This window comes from Panulirus ornatus, chromosome 34 (genome assembly GCF_036320965.1).
Source record: "Panulirus ornatus isolate Po-2019 chromosome 34, ASM3632096v1, whole genome shotgun sequence".
Classification (NCBI taxonomy): Eukaryota; Metazoa; Arthropoda; class Malacostraca; order Decapoda; family Palinuridae; genus Panulirus; species Panulirus ornatus.
Genome location: NC_092257.1, coordinates 2,392,388 through 2,415,656, shown reverse-complemented (window position 1 = coordinate 2,415,656; position 23,269 = coordinate 2,392,388). Strand labels below are relative to the sequence as shown.

The 23,269-nt window shown below is 40.0% G+C and overlaps 2 protein-coding genes across 2 annotated transcripts in view; one reads left to right on the top strand and one right to left on the bottom strand.

The window, feature by feature from the left end:
- Positions 1 to 497: 497 nt before the first annotated feature.
- Positions 498 to 16,907, bottom strand: LOC139759710 (uncharacterized). Its single transcript, XM_071682105.1, has 8 exons — positions 16,823 to 16,907; positions 16,634 to 16,719; positions 14,353 to 14,432; positions 8,188 to 9,959; positions 6,902 to 7,177; positions 6,606 to 6,665; positions 1,938 to 5,990; positions 498 to 1,528 (listed from the first exon to the last, which is right to left on the bottom strand). The coding sequence occupies exons 1-8, from the start codon at positions 16,905 to 16,907 to the stop codon at positions 1,164 to 1,166; spliced, it is 6,777 nt and encodes a 2,258-aa protein (XP_071538206.1). The 3' UTR covers positions 498 to 1,163.
- Positions 16,908 to 18,713: 1,806 nt separating this feature from the next.
- Positions 18,714 to 23,269, top strand: part of LOC139759772 (armadillo repeat-containing protein 1-like) — a 49,965-nt gene continuing 45,409 nt past the window's right edge. The window contains exon 1 of the mRNA XM_071682222.1: positions 18,714 to 18,804. The gene's annotated coding sequence lies outside the window, so the exon portion shown is untranslated. The remainder of the gene's footprint in view (positions 18,805 to 23,269) is intronic.

The following is a 23,269-nucleotide window of genomic DNA, read 5'->3' as shown; positions in this document are numbered from 1 at the left end:
TGGGTCTTTGTGTACCGAGAGGTTGAAAACCCTGGACCAATGCAAATGCTGACGATAGCCAGGTGTTTCTCTCGCACCTGTACACCGTGTCAACAACCTCCCTTGCTCCCATACTATGGTATGAATCTTAAAACTATTATGTAACTAGAGCATAAATAAATCCGGGATCGAAGTTTCTCTCGTAATACTGTAGAGTCCCTGAGAGCATTATTCTCATTGTGGAACAAAATATGTAAAATTTATCATCCAGTTGGAGTAAATTTGAATGACAGCTTTATCTCGTACACGATAAACAAATGGAAGAATATTTACATTCAAAGGCTTCTTTATATATATATATATATATATATATATATATATATATATATATATATATATATATATATATATATATATATATATATATATATATATATATATATATATATATATATATATATATATATATATATATATATATATATATGAGGAAAATTGTTTCTTTTCTGATTCCGTAATATATGAAATAGAATGTGATCATTGGTGTTTGTGGAAACAATAATGATAATCAGATGTACAGATGGATAGTCATGAACAGTTTTCTGCATTGAGATATTTCAAATGCAAAGCCAGTGATTCTGACGATTGTTTATTAAAAATACATATACGGTACTTCTCTAAAAAAAATGGCAAATGTACAGTTCTGAAATGTTCTGAAAGGTAATACGTAGGACAAGATTTATGATGTATGTGGACACAGTCTGCCTCCAGTCTTCCCCATCCCAGCCCTATGATATATAATGAACTATATACTTCGGCAGCGATGTTGAGACTATGCTCTGCATAACACAGGAACGTTACATAACATGACTGAGAATAGAATCTATATATATTTTGATGTAACACATCTTCTCACAACCTATCACAGCTCTGCCGCTCTAACAGTACCTCGGGTAGCAAGCAGCCTTCCTTAATGCACGAGAGGTTTCCCAAGATCACTTCTTAAATACATATGAACTAAGTAAAGTAATCTGCCTCAGCCATTGCTGATTCTTATGCCTGCATATATCAGCAATGACTTAGAAGTTTACGTTTTCGTCACTGATAATATGAGTATCAAAAATACACCCATTTTTTTTTATATAAACTACAGATAATTTGATTCCCTTGCCCACCCTATTGTGCTATTTGTTTTCCGTGGTGACAGTTTTCACAACTGGGAAATCAGCAACATTAAATCGTGGGCCTTTATAGAAACTGGGCACCGCAGTGTGACCACGGACCGAGCCAGGAAGAAAGTGTTCCTGACTGGTGAATCTAGTCTCTTCTGCACTCATATCGCTTGAACCACTGGGACTTCCACTTTGCAAGGGTGAAGAAGACTGTATATGCAGGTCGTCCGCATCGATATCGTGGTTGAAGTCGTCTCTAGAGTCGGTGTGGTCAGGGAAGTCGTCTCTGACGTCCAAGACTTCAGCGACGGTGGTGGTATGGTAACTTGTGTGCGATGGTATTGGTGATGAGGACTGGGGTTGTAATGGGCCATTGCCTGCAAAGTAAGTTCTTTATAAGACCTGTGGCTTTTAAATGAACTTTCATTGTACTCTTCATCTTTTAAAATGGTCTTTGTATCAGTTACAACATTTCTAGTTGTTAGGATTCTTTTTTGAGAGAGAGAGAACTAACAAGGAAAGATGCCTGAATTTCTTGTTTCATGGGGGATGGCTGTCAAAATGACCATAACAAGAGATTAACATCTGGGCTTCTCAAAACGAAAAGTAGTAGATAACTGCAGTTTGTGCTGGATGAGAAGATACAACTGTTGTAATGTCTGGTGAAACGAAGACAGGGGTGTAAAGACTGAGGGAGTATGATTATAGAACTTACAAAGTCACAACTACAGAAGACGAGTCGATTGATCTATTATGCCATACCTCAGCGTGTGTCGGGATACTCACTGATCTTGGTTACGATAGGGATCCAGATGTCCAGTAGCTCTCCATTCACTCCAAAGCGAACGTCCTTCATCATCTTTGCGAAGCTCTCTGACATCCGGGGTTCCTGTGGCCCCTGCGCTCCAGGAAGGGGCTGAGAAACATCGTTCATTGGCTTGAAGTCATTTTCGATCTCGTTACCTGATGGGAAGCGAAAACTCTCCCGTGTATGGGATTCGCCGGACTCAAATTTGTTGTCAAATGGAGAGATGTTGTTGAAGTGACTGTTGATACTACCGGTTGAAGAAGGATGGTCAGGAGGAGGTTGTCTGATGTGTGGAGGCTGATTCTTGTCCAAAGTGCCTGGCTGAGGTTGATGGTGGTTTATTCTAATCGGCTGAGGAACAGGAGGTCTTCTCTGATTCCGTATGTGGCTAGGGTGAGGCCGAGGTTTACTTGAGGATATCTGGAGAGGCAGAGGAGTAGAGGGAGGTATCCTCACTGGAGGATGGACCTTTGGACGGCGGTGATGAGGTGGTGGAGAGTGAAGATGAAAACCATTAGGTTTCGGACGTGGTGGCGGTGGTGGTGACAGCCGTGGTCGCTTGAGAGGAAGTGCAGGTGGAGGGAAAGCAGGCCTGTTACTGTGCTGTGGTGAGCCAAGATGACGCAGCGGAGAATTAAAGTGCTGGAAGCCATGTGACCGCAAACTGTTCTGTGAGTGTTGATGTCCTGCCACGAATCTGCCATCTTGAGCATTCTGGATTGAATTTTCATTTTCTTTTGCAAAAAGTGAGCTTTCTCCTGATGCATTGTCATTCCCATCATGTTGATACGACTGTATTCTTAGCGGATCTTGATTTTCTTTCGTACTAAATATAGCGGGTGGTGGTCTGAGGTGTTCAATCGGGGGTCCTGTGAATAAGTGATGATGTTGTGGCTTGTTTATCCTTTGGCCGGTTGTTAGCTCGTCGTGACTGAGTCCTTGGGAGATGTGTGGCGCTATATCCGGTTTCCTATTTAGTGGTCTTCCACTGCCATCATTGCCAAAGAAATTCAAAGGCCTGTTAATCGGGTTAATGGCAACAGGTCTCCTGATTTCTTGGTTGCTAATAGGAATCGTGTTCTCTTGGTGACCAGGAGGTCTTTTATTATCATTTCTAATTCGATTTCCTCCATTCTCTCGGATGACAGGACGTTCCACAAAGTGATGAATCGTTTGTCTATTACTGTGAAGCTTTCCAGGAACATTGATGACCCCGTTGCCTGGATTCCGCTGGAATGTGTTCCCTGGCGAGAGTGTTGTGACTGTGCCGCTAGGTATGCTGGTGTCTGCTGGAGGGTGTCCTGCGGACCCGATGAGGACGTCGTTTATGACGACTTGAGGTGAAGGTACAGGTCTTCGAGTACTTCCCGAAGGGTCATGCGGAACTCGTGGTCGAGTCCCCCGGAATTTACCTCCGCCTGAGAAGGGAGGATGAGAAGGTGGACTCCTGGAAGAGGGAGAGGATCCAGAGGGTGATGTCGGCCGGGGTGTCGGTTTCGACAGAGGTCTTTGAAGAGGAGGCACTAGGGTGGGCAGCGAAGAGGGTACGTCTGGTTCTAAATGTGTTGTTAACTGTTGGTGTTGAGCTTTTAGCTGTGGAAGTGAATTGTTTGGCTTGTCATCAGCTTTCGGTGTATTGCCAGGTTTCTTCCGAAGCTCTAAATTTGATAAGCCTTGAAGATCATCAACATCGACAAAGGGACGGTTTTCAGCCCCAATCTCAGACACCATCTTGAAATCATTATCTTCCACAGAGACGCCAGGGATCCCTGGAATGTTACGTGTGTCTCTTATGGTATTAGCTTCGCGAACGCCATCTAGCACATAGCTCGGGTGGGATGAATTGAAAACTTGGGAACTAGCAGCTGCAGCAGGAGGAGGCACAGGGAGGTCATGAGGAGGAGGTGACTGGGGATGAACGAGCGAATGAGGAACCACAAGGGATTGTGTTTTCACTGTTGAGTGAAACTGAGGTGGCCGTGGAGGTGAGAACTGAGGTAGCGGAAACGGCGTACCTGGTAAGTGATCCTCCTGAAGTACGTTGTCTGAAAAGGACGACTCCCGTTGGTTGAGGTGCAGAGGACGAGGAAGAGGATGAGGTCGAGTGAGCACGTTAGTCTCAAACAAAAGTGGGGGAGAAAGAGACAGAGACTGTGGTTGTACCTCTTTTGGCTGAGAGATAGGAGGGAAAGACTTCAAGACGGGTGGGAAAGGAAGATCCTTCCCATGTATCTGGTCGTCGTGAAAAACATGTGACGGAGGGACAGGAGGCCGGTGATTCCTAACCTTCAATCTTTCATCAACATGACCATGTATTTCATCAGGATTCTCTTGGCGTGATCCACTGAGCTGGAATCTTTCGGGAGGTCTTCTCTCCTGTGTGAATTCTACACCAAGATGAGGTAATTCTCTCGGAAGCTGGGATTCCGAAGGAGGGCCTCTCCCCTGTGTGAAGTCTACACCATGATCAAGTACTTCATTGGCAATTGTTTGCTGGGGGAAAGAATTTTCCTCTCCCCTCGGAAGTGATGGCTGAATCAGGTGTACGTCTCGCAATGATCCGTGATTCGGACGTGTGCCCTGCAATGGCACATCAGTCAGTCGAACCTCCCTTAGTTGGACTTGAGTCTGCTGTGAGTCCCTCAAGGACCCTTGAGTTGGAGATATTTCGTGTGTTAGGCCTTGATACTGGCGTGTATCCCGCAGTGTGCCTTGGTTCTGGTGTTTGTTCAACAGTGGGCCTTGATTTGTTTGAATATTTTGGAATGGGCCATGATTTATGTTTATATCTCGTGCTGGAACTTGATTCGGGATTATACTTTGCGGTGGGCCTTGATTCGTATGTATGTCTCGTGGTGGGCCTTGATTCGTATGTATGTCTCGTGGTGGGCCTTGATTCGTATGTATGTCTCGTAGTGGGCCTTGATTCAGATGTATGTCTCGTGGTGGGCCTTGATTCGGGTGTATGTCCCGTGGTGGGCCTTGATTCAGATGTATGTCCCGTGGTGGGCCTTGATTCAGATGTATGTCTCGTGGTGGGCCTTGATTCGGATGTATGTCTCGTGGTGGGCCTTGATTCAGATGTATGTCTCGTGGTGGGCCTTGATTCGGGTGTATGTCTCGAGGTGGGCCTTGATGTGGATGTATGTCTCGTGGTGGGCTTTGATTCGGATGTATGTCTCGTGGTGGGCCTTGATTTGAATGTATATCTCGTGGTGGGCCTTGATTCAGATGTATGTCTCGTGGTGGGCCTTGATTCGGGTGTATGTCTCGAGGTGGGCCTTGATTTGGGCGTCTATCTCGGGTTGTTCCACGATTCAATACTGGAAACCCTCTTAGCTCTTCAAGTGACTGTACTCCATCGAATGGTTGGACTTGTTGCTGAGGTCTTCGATTTGCTTGGTTATGTTGTTGCGGGATTTGATTCCGATTCTTCTGTTGCTGACTTTGGTTCTCGTGATTTCTCAGGTGACCAGCTTGATTTGAAAGATCTCTCCGACTATCTGTGTTCACATTACTTTCAGAGAACAATTCGTCTTCTTTCGTTTTCCCAGAGGGTCTGAGGCGGCTCTTGCTGGGTTCAGGTTTCCCGAACGCGTCATCGTTAATTCCATGTTCCTTGAGAAAATCATCGAAATCCTCGAAGAAAGAATTGTCCCAGTAGTCTGAGATATCTTCTTTTCCCTCTTGCTCCTTTCCTCCGAGGCCATCATTACGCCCATGGGGGTTACGCTGACCAGCGTTATCGCTTTCAAGCAAAACGCGATCGCCGTGCGGCACCAACTCTTTGCCCCTTGAATCAGAATTCGAATTTTGAGTTGCAAAGCGATGGCTTTCCCGGTCTAGCAGGTACCCCCTGAGTAGTTGATCTTCGCCCTTGTCTGCCACGTCTGGGTTATTGTGGCTTATTTCCTCAGGGATAAGTTCCCAGTTCGAGTCCAGCGGCGCGATCGTTGGGAAGAAAGACTGGGCAGTCGAAGTGTGAGGAAAATGACCATCAAAGCGAGACGATCTAGCCACGTCTCCAGTAGCTTCAAAGGAAGAAGATATATGACAGTAAAAATATTAAGAAGAAATTAATGCATTATAGATTTCTATTATATCTGTAATATTTCTATTACATTTGTGATATGCCTGCCCAGAGACTGAAAATGCGAAGATCAGTGTAGCTGTACATATATGATCAATCAGAGATATTTACTTAAAATGATTGCCGGTCTATGGATCATTGCTCGTTTTATGAAAGGAACTTTCATATTTCTCTGAAAGATAAAAAGCTGATCTTATTCTACTCCGATCATTTTGATGATATATTGATTATTGTTTTGATCACTTCTATAATCAGTTTCATCATTAACATGTTATCAATGAAGATGATGATGCAAATTATCATCAAAGTAGCAATGAAATGATAATAATAATAATAATAATAATAATGATAATAATAATAATAATGATGATAATAATGATGATAACAATAATAATGATAATAATAAGAATGGCAAAACTCAAGACTGTTACTTAAAGTGATATGAAACCGTCTTCAAGGGGTTCAAACACCGTACATCACTCTGAAAATGTGAAGACATACATCATCCTTAACAATTTGAAGAATTAAGACATCTTGTTTAGGAGCTTCGACTCACCTTCCACAGGGGTCGGTTTGATTTGGGGTCCCCTAAAGTTGAAATACGAGAAGGACGTACCTAACACAGAGGAAGAAATGTTAGAAATTACTTATACGAATCAAACAAAATAAGAATGTTAATCATATATACTTTAGTGATATCTATATCTTTCATTTAACAAGATATCGATATAATTAATATATAGAGCTTTGTATATCACTTTCTATATATAGTGTTTATGTTATAATGAAAATTCTTTAAGATGGCGAATCAGAGTTATATAATCAACATTCACTTGACTGCATGTGACTTACTTGGGGTGTGAGCAGGTGACGAGACCCAGTTTGGCTTACTGATTACGCTGTGGGTGACGCCATCACCTGTGCTGGGCTCATCTGTAACGGTCCGAGCTATACCACCCTCAGGTGTAACATCCCATGGTGTGACGATCGCAGTTGTAATGGCCTCGTTTGTGATGGCTTTCGCTATGACTGTCTGAGGTGTGACGCCCAAAGCTGTGACGCCCTTAACTGTGACGGCTCCTCCTCCGTCAACCGGGGTAAACACAGGTCGTACTGTCCCAAGCGACTCTGAAACATATTCAAGATATGGATGCAAAGAATGTCATATAAATGTCTTTATTTCATCTACAAGTCTCTGTCTGTTTATGTGTTAACCCCTCTATCCGTCGTATCTCCAAAATCGTTCATGTAACTACACAGATAAGAATTCTATCTAATTTTATCTATGTACCTGTCTGTCTATATGTCGTTGGTAAGAAGAATACATACATAACACTCCCTCACCTGTTTTGGGATATTTTGTAAACTGAATTAGATAAACATTTCATGAGGCAAATTCTCATTCTCAGATACCCGAGATTGAATTAGAAATGTTGATTATACTCAGGCCTCTGGCATTGAATTAGATATATCCTATAAGCGACACTCGTGCGTAGGTTTAGTAGAACTCCTTACATATACAGGATCAGTGTCTACATGTTTCCCATATGTAGGTTTAGTAAACACATGCCATAAACTAATCAGTGCTAAATCATTTTTTTTTTCATTTTCTCTAATTAAAGTTGATTAGAAATAAGCCTCAGTTAGTTGACAAAGCATTATCATTTTGATGGATTAAGTCATTTAGATATTTTTTTTATCTATGTTGTATTTCATTTGCTACGGTCTGCATCCAGAAGGGAGGAAGTTCATGAACAAATGCAGACCCGCGGGTCTCCAACTTTCCTCCACACTCACACATGCATTTACTGAGAGAATTTCAGTCACGTTTCTATACACCCATCGTATCATAGTTGTAAAATTGAGGCTTTTGACATTTCATATAACTTTCTAAGCGCCGGGATGACCTGATCTTGTCTCAAAAGTGAAAATATGAGATCTGACGTGATCATGTTACTTTAAGTTGAGAAGATTTCTTATGCTTTAGAGCGAATTTTTCAATCTGTATTGTCACAACCACTTTCGTTTACGTCTCCAAATACAAAGTTGATCTTCCTGTAAACAACAAGTCTCTCAAGGTAATGTATAATTTCAATATACTATCATATGAATAAAGTTTTACTTGATTTTCAACTCACTTGTCCCCCATTCCTCCCGAGCTGATTTTTCTATTATGTCTTGTGCAGATTCGAAGATATGCTGATCAATAACATTATCTTTAGGACGAACCACTTGAGCAGTTCGACTGATTTTTCGATCTTGCAAGTAGTCTTCCAGGTGAGGGTCACCTGCCTGTGCATGCCAGTATCCAGTAAAGTCGAGATTTTCTCTCATGAGTTGCTGAAGTTCGTTTTCTTTGATAAGTTGTCTTGCTTGGCTGGCTGCCGGCGGTCGCTCGTTATCATCCACATTTACAGCTGGACTTTCACTACTTGGTGCAGAAGGAAGGGTGAAAGGTTCATAAATCTTATATTCTTCGTCGTCCGTGGCATCCGATATGTATCCAACATTGTTCGTTGTATTTACGAACCAACTTTCAATTCTGTGCGAAGATAACGGATCCACGATGTTCTTTAATTCAACGACGCTAAATTCTACTTGAGGAGCGATAAATTTTCCTACGGTGTTGCTGGTCCCACGATTCTTTGCCTCTACAATGTCCGGTTCACGCACGGCTGTTTCTGTGGTAAAGGAAGGTGTTGATCGGACGGACGATGGAGTTTTCACTTGATGTATAGTGTTTTTTGTGGGCAGTGCGTCAAATTCTTTTACCTGAGCGGACATGGTTGAGGTGGACAAACTTTCTATCTCGTCGTTGGTGTCAGGTAAAAGAGCGTTGTCATGGTCATCTGACTGAGGACCTAATTGCTCAATTACACTCTTACTCCTTTGCGGAATCTTGTATAGCGTGAAAGACCGATTTGTCTTGAGATCTTGTTCCGCTTCATTGGTATGTCTCGTGCCTTCCGTCTGTTTCCAAGTAGTATTTCTGTTTCCACTGGCGAAGCTTGGCTGCCTATGGTGACTGTCTTCACGTAGATTCCTCAGTCTTTGTTCTCGTTGAGTTATCTGGATGGTAGGCCTGTGACGGGCTTTGAAACGCTGCGTACTACTTCCTACGCCGCCTTGACCCTCCTCCCGCACGGTGTTTCCGCTGCTTTCTATCACGTTGGTTTTGCTGAGGTCATGAACACTTTCCAACTCAGCAGTATCCTGCTCAGCTCCATGATTTGGTTCGTCTTCGTACTCATACGACCAATGGTCGTTTATATGTTCCTGAGTTTCTCCTGCCGACAGTTCATCGTCGTCACCAAACACAAACACATCGTAGTCCTTACTTGCCCCCGCCTTTGCTGTGTTTCCTGGGGGAGGCGTTATCGAAGCAAGAGAGGAGCCCTCGGAATGACTGGTCTGTGGACTGGAAATATGATATTCTGTACTTGAATTTGCCCGTGCTTGCCTAGTCACACTCCCATTCCTCCATAACAGAGGAGGTGGGTCTCGCCTGCTTCTGCTTTCATCTTGATATGAATGTTTGGCCTCCTGTTCTCTCCTTTCATACCGAGAAAGTGAATGTCTTGGTCTATTTCCCACGTGACCCGTTTGAATACCTCGTGACACCGAACCCTTAATTTGGGGACGGACGCGACCAGTATCATAGGCTGCCAAGACAGGAGAACCGTCATTGGGTGATAACTTTCTCCATGTGTCACCGAGGGAGTGGCTCCCTGGGGAGGAACTTAAAGCCTCCGTGAGCTGCTCCTCAACACCTTCATCCAAGTTCGATGATCCGTCACGTTCGCTATTGTCTTGATCATCAGCTTTGGCGGCTTCAGGTAAGATGCGGTCTCCGTAGTTTGTGGCTTCGGCTTCAAGAAGCTGCAGGCAGTAGTAAAGCTGTGGCAAAAACCTGTGAAAGAGAAGAAAAAAGAACATCATAAACGTATAGTATAAGCACAAAAAGGTCATGATTAAGCGGTAAAAGAACCGAATATATCTGAATCAAACTTACAAAGTTGAAAAAGTATATAAAGTGTTGTCATTCATATATCACTAAGCTTTCGTAAAGTCTTACCTTTCATGGTTCGATATTTTTGTATTATCTTTTTTTTTAAATATCTTAATCCTACCAGCGGTTCTCTATCTTAATCCTCATAATGATACATTATCTTAATCCTCATAGTAGTACAACATCTTAATCCTACAAGTGGTACACTTAAATGAATACTTAGCCTTGAAATAGACCATAATACAAACTCGATCATCAGATACGCAGGTTTCAATCATTTTGGTGCAATACCTGCAATACAACGACGCTTAAATTCGACCGTATAAATCTATTAAGCTTATATATTTCACAAGTCTTCAGTGACCTTCTCCACTTCAGTCATTCTTATTCATTTTTATTCATCAGTGTTTCCTATAGTTCATCTCACTCTGCTTCATCCTTCACCCCTGCTGACGTCAAGCTCCACTTACGACGGAATAACTCGATTACCGACGGAAGTCGGCTGTTTTGTTGGTGTTGTAGGAGGCCATTACTCTCTCTCTCTCTCTCTCTCTCTCTCTCTCTCTCTCTCTCTCTCTCTCTCTCTCTCTCTCTCTCTCTCTCTCTCCTGTTCGTCCGTCCCTTGGGCCTGCCCAGCTGAGCTTACACATCAATGCCATACACACAACTACGCGCAGTACAACAGCGTTTGGCGCGTTCGGACGTGCGTCGGCAACCCTTGGCTTCACACAGGAGAAACGCCTCGTCGCACGTTCCTCCGCGACCGTGACTGTGGGAACGCCAGAAGAATATATTCCCCCGAGTCATTTCCCCTCGTGCAGGTATTCCGATCAGACTACAGCATCATCATGTGAACACTTCTGTCGCTTGACTGTAAAATGCCTGGGCCAATAACCCCTCATAAATTGCTACGATTCTACGCATATCTGCGTATATTCCTCCGTTATGACGCCGTTTACGCCCATGACTTTATGTATATCTATTGATTATTCATCAGTTATATTCATTTCTAATATAATTCATGACATTGCTTACGAATAATATTTCAAACTCTGCTTAAACTGATGGTAAGATTTCTGTATTGTTGATGCCCAGACATGACATTATTGGATCAGAATCATAAAGATGATAATTCGTAAGTATACTTTGCAGTTTCCTTAAGTGTAAGAACTTAGAAGTGTTTATTTAGTTCCCATCAACAGAATCATATTCGTTTTAATGTTTTGTAAAGATTCCAGGAAAATTCATTAAAGCAATGATGCGGAACACAACTTTAATCTTAATCTTTAACGTTTTTTAAAGACAGTTTAACAGTTGTATGAGTCTATCAAGTCTGTATATAATTTGTAAAATGTCTTTTAAATGATAATTGAATCGGTTTTCTCGAGCAATGAATTACTGGATCATATTGCAAATGAATCATTCGAGACTCGAACAACCACAAAGGGGAGATATTGTCAATTGATTATATAAATAGAATTAATGTATGAAATGAACATCTGAGTCTCGTTGCTCGACCAGCTTTCGTCTCTGTTGATTTCCGTGACGTCAAGAAAAACGTGTAGAAAACTTATACTGGTTTCACTTTGTAATGTCAGTGCTCCGTGGGAAGGTTTCTAATCATTTATCATCATATCATTATTATAATAATGATTATTATTATTGTTATTATATTATTATCATCATTATATCATTTTAGTCATCGTTATCATCATCATTACCTTCAGTAGTAGAAGTAGTACTAGTAGCAGTAATAGTAGTAGTAGTAGTAGTAGTAGTAATAGTAGTAATAGTAGTAGTAGTAGTAGTAGTAGTAGTAGTAGTAGCAGTAGTAGTAGTAGTAGTAGTAGTAGCAGCAGCAGCAGTAGTAGTAGTAGTAGTAGCAGTAGTAGTAGTAGTAGTAGTAGCAGCAGCAGCAGTAGTAGTAGTAGTAGCAGTAATAGCAGTAGTAGTAGTAGCAGTAATAGCAGCAGTAGTAGTAGTAGTAGTAGCAGTAATAGTAGTAGTAGTAGTAGTAGTAGTACTTTTATCACAATTACACGATCATCATCAAATCATTCCTCATTATCATTATCATTATCATTATTTCTTTGCATTGCTGACATGGTAATGGGAGGGTTGCTACATGAATCGTGGTGTAGATGTCAGAAAGTTGCAATCGTAAATAAAAAAAAGTAATCCGACGACTCTTTACGTTAAGGACTGATGGATGACGTATATTGAAAATATTCATCCATGATAAGGAATGCTATTATTGTGATATTTTGTGAAATTCGGAATATCTTATCATATTAATCTGAGAGTTTTAGATATAAGACTGTATGTTAAATGGAGAAAATACAGGTTAGTGGAACGGACATCAGAAAGTTTAGAAACCTATGATTTAGATAGTGATTCTCATTTCTCTATATTCTTTTGTTTTTCGTTCACTTACATCAGTAGTTCTCCCTCTCCTTATGCCCATTTATATGCCTTGTGTCTTCGCGTTTCTCTAATAATTTCTTACGGCGTTAAGCTGCTCCTTCAGTTTATAGCTTCACGATATGATGATAACAGTAGATCGAAGACGATGCTTGGTCATGGAACGTGTTCACGTTACATTGTGTGCGCGTCGGAACTTAAAAGTGGCCACTGTGATGACCAACTTGAGAAAGCGACAGTCAGTTGCTTCAGTGGATTGTCATGGTCTCTCTCTCTCTCTCTCTCTATCTCTGGTGGGTGCTACGTGCTTTGCCCCACCTCACAGCGAGACCTAATCACCCCCTTCTCTCATATTTCCTGCTTCACCAACATCCCACATATCCTAGGATCATCTTACATACTTTCCTTCGTCTATAGTTACTCTGCCAGTAATCCTCACAAGGTTTAAGTGTGTCCTTATAGGATCCACTTTTATATATACCTTGAAGTCGAACTTCAGAAAATAGTACAGAATCGAACACAGTGTCGATCAGTGATTCTGCGATAGTGAAATGGTGTTGATTGGATATCCACTGTGATTCTGTGTACTGTAACGTGTACCTCTGTGTTAGGGACTTTTGCAAGTGATCAGGCATTGTTCATGCACTATGGCATGGCAAATGTATTTACTCAAAACTTCATTATTCATGCAACATTCCCTTCCCTGCTGATAGACTCTTCACAAGCTTAAGGTACTGACTTGTATCAACTTAAAAAAAGTGCTCCATTAACGTATCATAAGTTAACTACCAATTATGAACACTTATCTCGTGCATGTTCGAAAGATTATTCTGAACACCTGAAGGTGTAATTGTTCTATTGGTGGTACTAACCTGTTATGGCCATTAATGACCCCCGGTAGTTGATAGGGCTATACCTCAAATTACCAACCAATCATAACAGCACTAACGAGGGTAGTTAACGACAAGTATTGAGAATACGTAACAATTTACAACATGAAAGGATATGACTTGCAGTTTATGACATTCTAAAAATGTATGACAGTTCAAAGGTTTTCTGGCACTCGGAAGTGTATGACTTTGGACAGTTTATGACAGAGAACACATACGCCCATGACACTGACACACGTGACAGCTTAACAGTCTGACAATATCTGTAAACATGAATGAACAATAATTTGAAAAATTATGACAAACTGTAAATGACATCATAAAAGTACGTGAAAAAAAATATACGAGGTTTGTGACGAGTTAATGGAGAATGGCAATGAAAAATATACAATAATAACTTAACAGGGTCATGAGAAGTTGACTATTCATGGCAACTTAGTCGTTTATGACAACTTGGAAACGGACAACAACTTGGGTGTATGGCAGCCTGAAGTTCTATGAAAACATTGAACTCCATCGTGGCAACTTAAAGGTTTTAATGCTACTTGCTGAATATATATATGGCAACTTAAGAGTTTATGGGAACGCATGACAGTATGCCACACATCATATGACACCCTAGTATTATTGACAGTATGATAAGTTGATTTAAATACGCAAAAATAATGTAACTCGAACTGTAATCTTGGACGACAGTGAGCGTCAGTACCGCTGGGGTCAAAGGCGTTATCAACAACTTCATAAACTTAACTCACATGTTGAAGTGGAAACTTCAAAAAATAATCCAATAGCAGGAGTAAATACGTCTTTCACTGTAGTCAAACTTTCCCAATATTTACGTTGCTTTATTTTCTATATACACTCGTGATATGATACATTAGATGACACGGCTTAAACTCACGACTATCTTACCTTCACCCCAGCCATGGTCAGACCCTGCGATCACCTTGGCATGGTACACAATGTGACCTTGATCGCCTCACCGGAGGTTTTTATACCTGGACTCGTCCATTCTGTTGAGGCGGGGGAAGACTGTTGCATGCTCTCGAGCATGCCGCTTCAACTGTAGGAAGAACAAATGGGAAAGCTTTATGACAGTGAACTTGATGATCTATGACGAGATCATCTGCTGACGAATAGTATCTCAGCTTTCTAATCTACGTATATATGGTGACGTGATAGTAAAGCACAAGTCTTCTCCACACCGTAGATGAAGACATGATAGTAAAGTAGAAGGCTCCTCCCCACCATGTATGATCTTTATGATTTTCTATTCATGATAGTAATAAGAAACAAAGATTTATATTACGATATATATTACGATATATATTACGATATATATCACGATATATATTGGTATTGCTATGTGTTTCATATCTGAGTATTCTAGTGTCCTCATTGTATATGTCCAGCATCTCTATAAGGACTTTTATTTAAATTTCTATATTTTTACCAATATTGAACGAAATGTTGATATTCTCATCAATAAGATATAACTCTCACTTTACATTTCTTAAGTTTCGCTATTTCTACAAATGATTCGTCGATCTCTGCATTTTTCCCAGATTTGCTTCGTTCGCTTTTCTTGACCTTAATTCACACTTAACTAAGTGCATAGCAATCCATTCAAATGCATACATATGTATCCACACACACACACACACACACACACACACACACACACGTGTGATGATAACTAACAAAATTCATTTTAGTCAACCTATTTGAACTTGTGAACAAATTGTATGGAAGACTACAAAACTACTCAAAATTGAATATAGAAAGAATGTGCATAGAAATATATAGAAATCTGCTGGTAAGTGACTACAAGAGGCCTGTGTGTGTGTGTGTGTGTGTGTGTGTGTGTGTGGAGGAGGGATGGGGGAGTGGAGATTGTGAGGCAGATAATCATTTCTTTTAAATCAATAAGTTCTGCTCAGCGAGTCTGAGATTTTGACCATACGTTTCCCTTCATTCGTGACTAGTGTTAGCAAAGCTTCTCTTTAATAGTAATAACAATTTCACTTATGTTTTTGACTTCTTTACAATGAAGGGTTTAGAGAAGGTTTGGGTGATAAATGACAATTATCGCCTTTACTGTGTTTGGTTTAGCTAACGCCCTGGTCTGACTGAGGTAAACAATTCAAAATAGCTTCTGATTTAACACAGTTTCAGGTTCACTGATTCGTTTAGCAAGACTAAACCGCTTCCAAAGTTCAAGCATGAGATGAACAGGCCATGAACTTGCTGTAGAAGAATTCGATGGCTTTTCCTATCATATTGTCACGAAAAACAAATCAGTCTGTTCCTTTCACCACAAGATATTCAGTGTTTCACTTTTACCCGTGCTGGAGTTTCGGTCTACGAATGAGGGAATGAAATGAGAAGTACTCGAAAAGTTGATTGGCTTTGATAAATGTGTTATCTAGATAAGACCTACAATAAACTGATTAAATAATATCCAAAATGATTCGTTCACTGACGTAAGCAAATTAGTTAAAGATACCGGAAAGCCGATTTTATGTGGCAAAAATTTTCATGCATTATAGCGGCCTGGACGTGGAACATGACGACTCCAGTTTTGATACAAAAACCATGACTGACGACGGAGAAATATGTTGTGAAAAGATAATTCCCGATTCATTAAAACATTAAAAATCCTCCTACCTAAAAACAAGCAAAAACAGGAAATCAATGAGATGAGAAGTTATATAAAGAAATGATTATATTAACAATGATGATACGTTCAAATGCGTTATTCTATTTTATTAAGGATTTTGATGAGTTTTGTCATAAGATTCCAATATGTTTTATCAAATACAATCATTTTTCTTGTTTTCATCATCCAATAAATAGAGTCTGCCAAAATACTTTTATTTCTACTATAGATGATCCTCCCAAATTTTTCTCACAAATTAATATGATTTTTATAAAGCAAATTAATTCAAATGTAAATGACGTTTAATATTAGATAGAAACCTAGAATACTTTATCTTTGGCTCTGAAATAGTAAATTGCTTCGTGCGAAGATGTGAGACTCTTCTTCAAGACACAATTCCAGAAAGAGAAATTTGCAGGGATCACGACAAGTTACAATCGTTACCCCGGTATTTTCAAAGTTTTCTCTCATGATTGAGCAAAATTCACGAACGACATTTAGCAGTTTTAGCAGCGAGGCACGTGTGTGTGTGTGTGTGTGTGTGTGTGACAGAACGTCGAACACACTCCTGAAACATGGACTCTCAGTTTAAGATATTTGCTAACCTTAGCTTTCTTTCTCTCCAATAGTCCCTTCTGGAGCTTCCACGGCGCCAAGGAAGCCGGCCACGTCCACCGGGAGGGACCACAGGCTATGAAATATATGTAAATAAGAATATCTGGTGGTATTCTTAACGTGAAAGACGGGTATGTTTACTTTCGTTCATACAGTTTGATATGGTGATACACACATACTTAGCAGTGACCATTTGCTGATAATGCTGCACTCTGGGGATATTCTGACTTCTACATCGGGCATATCTTCACCTGACAAAGGCATATACGCAATTTTAAGCGTACGCTGCAGACGTAGCGTAGATGTATGTGTTTTAGTCATGTGGCTGAAGCGAGGGCAATAAACTCTATTGTTCTTTTTTCTTCATGCATGTCACTACATCCCACTGAAGACACATCTATGTTCCAGCCCAAGTTCCATTGACGGTGGCAGAGAACATTTTGCAACACTGACTTAAGAGAAGCAAGATATAATGTCAAAATAAAACGGAATAGAAGCAAACAAAATGACAGGTTTTGTTAGATATTATCCCAAAACATCACAAGAGGTCAAAACTGAAAGATTCAAACCCATGACGGCTCTTTTCAGTGACTACTTGCTACAGAGAAAGATCCATGCGATTCGACGTTTGCTAATGTAACACTGATACTCAGACTAGATAATAAGTTCCTGTTCGGAAATCATCGACCAATTAACTTGACGTCCGAAGTTGGCAAACTTATGGAAACTATAATTAGAGACATATTGAAGCATTAAAAGGTTGAACAAAACTATCAACAACACGAGTTTCAACGTAATCCTTCAACTCCGGCAAATCTTGATTTCATCTATGATATGATGAGAGTAAAGCAGTTGATATCATTCGCTTAAACTGCAGAAAGGATTCGATAAATTTCCATATCAAAGTTTACTAGTAAAACCTGAGACACATGACATAGATGGGGTTGTACTTTTGGTTAGAAAATTGGTTGTCTAGACGTAAACACTGAGCAGTGTCTAACAGCCAAGTCTCTCTGAATGGTTACACGTAACAAGTGGTGTGCTACAGGGATCAGTCTTGGGAATATTTCTATTTCTGATGTACGTCAGTGACAACGGTAATGGGATATGCCGCAAGACATCAAATTTTCCAGGGTACACAAGACTGTGTTATAAAGCTGCTACAGAAACTGTATGCTTATAGAGGTAACCAGACATAGACCATCTGATGTACTAGACTCAAACGTGGCAAACAAATCTTACCCCCATCGATAAGAGCAAGGTTTAAAGATCCACAGAAAAAAGGAGAAAAGTTACATTTGAATTCACTTGATCTGTAAAGGTAAATGAGGGAAAGACTAAGGTATGATCATTTCTGTTGACGTACAACGAAGTGAGCATTATATAAATGCAACAAGAAAAAAGCAAACAAAATTCTAGGCATCATGGGTAGGACTTTTGATTTTACATCTAAAAAGTAATCCTCATCTTTTAGGATTCACTTGTGCGTTCCCATCTTGAACGCAGTACTGATCTAAGCAACAATTTAGCATTAGATAAATCTCATTTCATCATTTGTGATAGATACCATCCCGTGGACAAAAGTTTCACTTCGCAAAGGCAAAGTACTTTTTCATCAGATGTACTGTTAACTTACGAAATGAATTACCAATTACAGTAATTAACGTAACACAGAAATGGTAAAAACAGACAAACATTCAGCTTTATTTGAATTTATTGGCTGACTCTATTTGCTTCTCTGTATACCTTAAGTTTCCAGGTAGGTCTCCGTCTCTGATCTCTTCTGCTGCAACAACTAGTCTCGAAATGACTCAACGGTCTGTTACAGGCTGTTTGTAAACCTTTGTATACCACCATTTAATAAATTCGAACGCTTTCCTCTGGTGATCAAGATGATTAAAAAACTTTTCACGCTTTCGCTGAATATATGGTCCTTGGTCCTTTCTGTTATGGCATCCGTAACGAAGAAAGTAGACGAGCAGTAATTGGTAATGATCATCGCATTGTTTGAAAGTCTAGCATGTCAACATAGTCCATCAGGTTAACGTTCTCCTACAGTTCAACTCAACACTTGGAGGGAGTAACTCGTGAATTTACAAGACGCGCCACGATTGCCTCAACTATATCCCTGATGTTATCTTTTCAGCTAAAATTAGTTACAGTAAGTGAAACTAATTTACTCAAAATTACTGCTACAGCTTCATTATTAATTTTTGTTTTGTTTATTTTAGTTTTTATTTTACCGATTGCTTGGTACCTATGGAACAAACGTTATTATTTTTCCGATGGTTTCTTTTCTACATTGTTTGTTATCCCTTGCGCCACGCTGGATATCTTTCAAGCAGGTTAGAGTTGCCTTGAGATGGGTGGAATGCGTCAAGATAAGCCAGTGTTGTGTTGATACAGGGAAGGGTAGGAGAACGAAACATCCCTGTTGGGGTCGGGTATTGCTGAATGACTGTTTTAACGCAACATTTGGCAAACACTTAACTCTAGCTATGGTTATGAGCTTCCCGCGACCCGTATGAGTTTGAAGATTGTATGAATTTCACTGTTTACGAGGATTTTCCTCTTTAGTCAGTGTCATTAAATTCAGTGATAAAGTGGAAACAAATAAAACAGTCGACAAATGGTGTTTGACCCACCGATGCCTACTTGTCAGGACAGTAACAACTGCGAATAGTTTATAAAAGCGTATCTCAGCACTGACTGTCTACAATATAATATATATATATATATATATATATATATATATATATATATATATATATATATATATATATATATATATATATATATATATATTCTTCTGTCTGGTATCGACAAAAATGTTGCGAGGACACAGTGAGTCGTAAGATGTTTGGGTATTTTGCAATTCATTTAAGTTAAACACCCAGTATAAGTATGTGTGTATTTAGATATTCTCTCGTTTCCGTATTAGTATTTCATATTTACTTATGTTGTCTACATTTTCAAGAGAGTAGTTCTGTAGCCACGCAACACTAGAAATTTAGATCGAGTGATTGTAATTGCTCTGGCAGATTAGTGTTTTGATAATGAAATAACCATGGCGGGTCATGATTTGGAGTATTGTATTTCGTTCTACAATACAACAGAAGGAGGTGCTGTTGAAGGTTATGGGGATCAGGAGAATAAGAGAATAATGAATGTATAACTAGATGAAACGTTTGTCAAAATCATTGGCGCCTGTGAAAACCTCGCCCAAGTTCCCACAGCAACAGAGAGTTATCTTGATATTGATATTTTTTAAAGCATCTTATAGCTATAGGCCCCATTTGCAAGACGTCGTGTATCATTGTGTATATACAAATGTATGCAATGCCCAACAATGAATTGCAAATGGTGACCATGCGAATCATTTTTCAAATTACATCCAAAATAAGTAAGTTTCTGCTGCAAAGGGAGGTCGAGTCAGGTTTTCATTGATTCTTTTGATTCTTCACCTATTTTAACATTTATTAAGCCCACATATATCCAAATCTTCATAACCTTCACCACTTTCACCGTATAAGATTGATATCGTAAAATAAAATCAAGTGGTCTATATCATGCTACATCACTCATATTATATTATAGATTGATGTTCCTGAACAAAAGCAGTTCCTTACCAAAGTTGTTAGTGCCTCGTGGCTAAAATACTCTTTTCCCTTATTTTCATTTATTCACAACATAGATTATCTGCAGATAATTTGATTAAAATGCCTTCATCACTATTCATACAAAAGCAAGGGCCGCTGTAACATTTAGTTAAGCCTCCCCTAAAGAATTCATGGATCATGTCCACAATATTTCTACAAATGATTTTCACAATTCAAAAATTGTTTTGCAATATTTTTTTAAGCTTTTTATCTTTAAATAGTTAATAAAAGATATGCTTATTATGCAATAAAAATTTTCAAACACTCGAGATATTATAGATTATTACATAAATTTTATTAACTTAAAGTTAAGTCTAATGCAGATATGATGGTGGTTAAAAATGTCACTATTCCACTGTGTGTAGTCCTTATCTCGGGGAAACACAGGGTCAGTGATCGTAACGTGAGCCCCTGTCGTGCTACGCCCAAGATATTTATACCGCATCACGAGTACTTATCTCGTGCTGCAATTTTTGTAACCTCTTTACTTTACAAGAGGTAATTGTAAAGTAACCGAGCAATTTACGGATTTTGGTTGCGTAATGGTTAGTTTCTGACAGTGACGTATTCACAGGCCGCTTAGGGTCGATCGCAAAGGTTCGAATCCTGGTCGTGGCAACCGGTCCACAGTCATTCCAGATGTTCATCCACCTGTACGAGTTAGTCGATGAAATTGTTACATGGCTCAGGCTAGGGTATACCAAATGACGTCTAGCTACGTCTCTTCGTTGTATATCAAGTGACTGTCTGTTGTATTTCTTTCTTGTATCTCCCCTGTGATGTGATTATTACACGAAAGTGCACTTGGGAACTTTATATATATGAGATGGCCTTCAGGATCTCGGTTGCCCCAACTGTCTCAGCTGAAATGATAGAAGATACCATGAGTAGACCGTAATCTATGAGAATTTTTCAATTGTTCGACGTCTTTAATGCCAAGGAATATCCTCTTTGTTACTTAACGATTGTTCCTCATTGGCTGTGAATTCATTTGCACTTTCATTTCTTGTATTAATGGTTTATGTAACATTAGAGCATAAGAGAGTTCAAAAATCATAAATTGTATATCTAACCATGAGTTTTGATTTAACTTGATGCATAAAGCGAAATATCACACACACACATGAGCACTTTTCCCTCCGGAAATGAACGAGAACAATAAATATGAGTCCTCCCTAAATTCAGTCTGGTCCCGCTCGTGCTTTGTTAGCGTAACTTTCACTTGTGTACCCTAGACTCCCCAGTTCCAGGTTTATATTCTCACTGGAACCACATACGATGCAATGCCACTCATGCTGATCGGGGTTAAGAGCGATTAGAAGAGACGAGGGTTTATTCTAGCGATCTTGAGGAGAAATATGGCGTAAGAGATGGGTTTCCAGTCGCCTTTAAAGTTTAAAATGATGAATTTGGGTAAAAAAAGATTTGCAGATTCATTATCGGACGAAAGATCACTATTCACAGAAGCAATGGTAGATACACAGCAAAGGACGCTCGTGATGTTAGACGTCAGTTCAGTTGAGTTGATCATAAAATCTTTTCTGTTGATAAGAATGATGAATCGTCGTTTTATGTGTGGTCTTTAATGGTAGGGTGCGATGTGTATTCGTGGGACCAACGCTGGCTTGCAATTACCTTTTGCGTCTTACTGAAGGTCTTGTGGATGAACAATGATGGATCCGAGGCGAAGTCAGCCATATGTAAGTGGTCAAAGTTTAGCCCTTGGCCCCTAGAAAGAAGAGAAGAGAAAGTGTTTTTGTCATCCGTCTGCACTGCGTGCCTTCATGCCTGCTTATGTCTACGGAGGTTTCAAATATGACAAGCACGCAAGCACCTGCATTCTAAACAACCTCTCGTGTGCTTTCGTCACTGAGGAGTAATTATAGTCCCGGGGTCGACAGTAATTTGTTTGAAATATGATCAGCATCAATCATACTCTTACAGCTTAGTGAGCTGATGCCCATGTTACTGGGGTTTTGTATTGTAGTTGACCCAAGCATAAGTGTTTGGGTTGAAGATTTCAGTTGCAACAAAGCATATGGGAGTTAGACTATCCCTCCTGTGTTCTGGATATTGACTCTCCATCATTATCGATCCATCACATCACAAAATCCACTCATGCCCAAGAAACGACTTACCAAAGATACAGCGCTCTGGAAGTTGGCCACGTCCGCTGGGCGAAACCACGGGTTAAAAAGTGCGAAGATCTGTGTGTCTTTGTAAAGTAGAGACTTGCTGAGGAATATATAGGAATTCGAACAGTAATAGAGCATTGGGTCGTGTATGTTGTGTGTGTGTGTGTGTGTGTGTGTGTGTGTGTGTGTGTGTGTGTGTGTGTGTGTGTGTGTCTACCTTGTAAGCATTATGCCCCAAGAGGGAGAGAGTCAAGGGGTCATTCCACCCGGAATTGGCAGACGTGTACCAAACGAACCCATCAGTCTCGACCTCCCAGCATCTCTTGTGTTACATCAGAATATCCGTAATCAATACAAAGGTTTTCTAGAATATACTAATACCCTGATGACTGTAGGAAACACGAGATATATGTTTACATGATCAGTAACTGATGCTATTACATGATCAGTAACTGATGCTATTAAGACCATGTACAGGAACTAGACTATAAGAGTTAGGAGATGGCTTGGATGAACAAAGAAATTAAATGAATAACGATGTGATTAGATGAAGGAAAATGTTTCATAACTTATCTATAGTATATCAGTCATACATCAAATCATCTGAATTTTTTTGGACATTTCTTACTTCGTCTCTGTCAAAGTCTATCACAGACAGTCGATCAATGTTCAAATAGCACCACAGATTAGCATATACATAAACGCGTATAAAGGATGAGCATAACTTGTGCAAAGATCTTTAGCATCCCATTTTACTTTCAAATACGTTATGTCATTAGTAGGAGAGGCAGTACAGGTCTGCATACGTAGCCTAGCCTAAATCCACACCTCG

Coding starts and splice junctions, on each gene's coding strand:
- LOC139759710 (XM_071682105.1), bottom strand. CDS start 16,907: ATGCCTTTGTCAGGTGAAGATATGCCCGATGTAGAAGTCAGAATATCC. Junction 5,991..6,605: donor CAAACCGACCCCTGTGGAAG/GTGAGTCGAAGC, acceptor CTTCCTTTGAAG/CTACTGGAGACGTGGCTAGA. Junction 1,529..1,937: donor CCCTATCGTAACCAAGATCA/GTGAGTATCCCG, acceptor CTTACTTTGCAG/GCAATGGCCCATTACAACCC.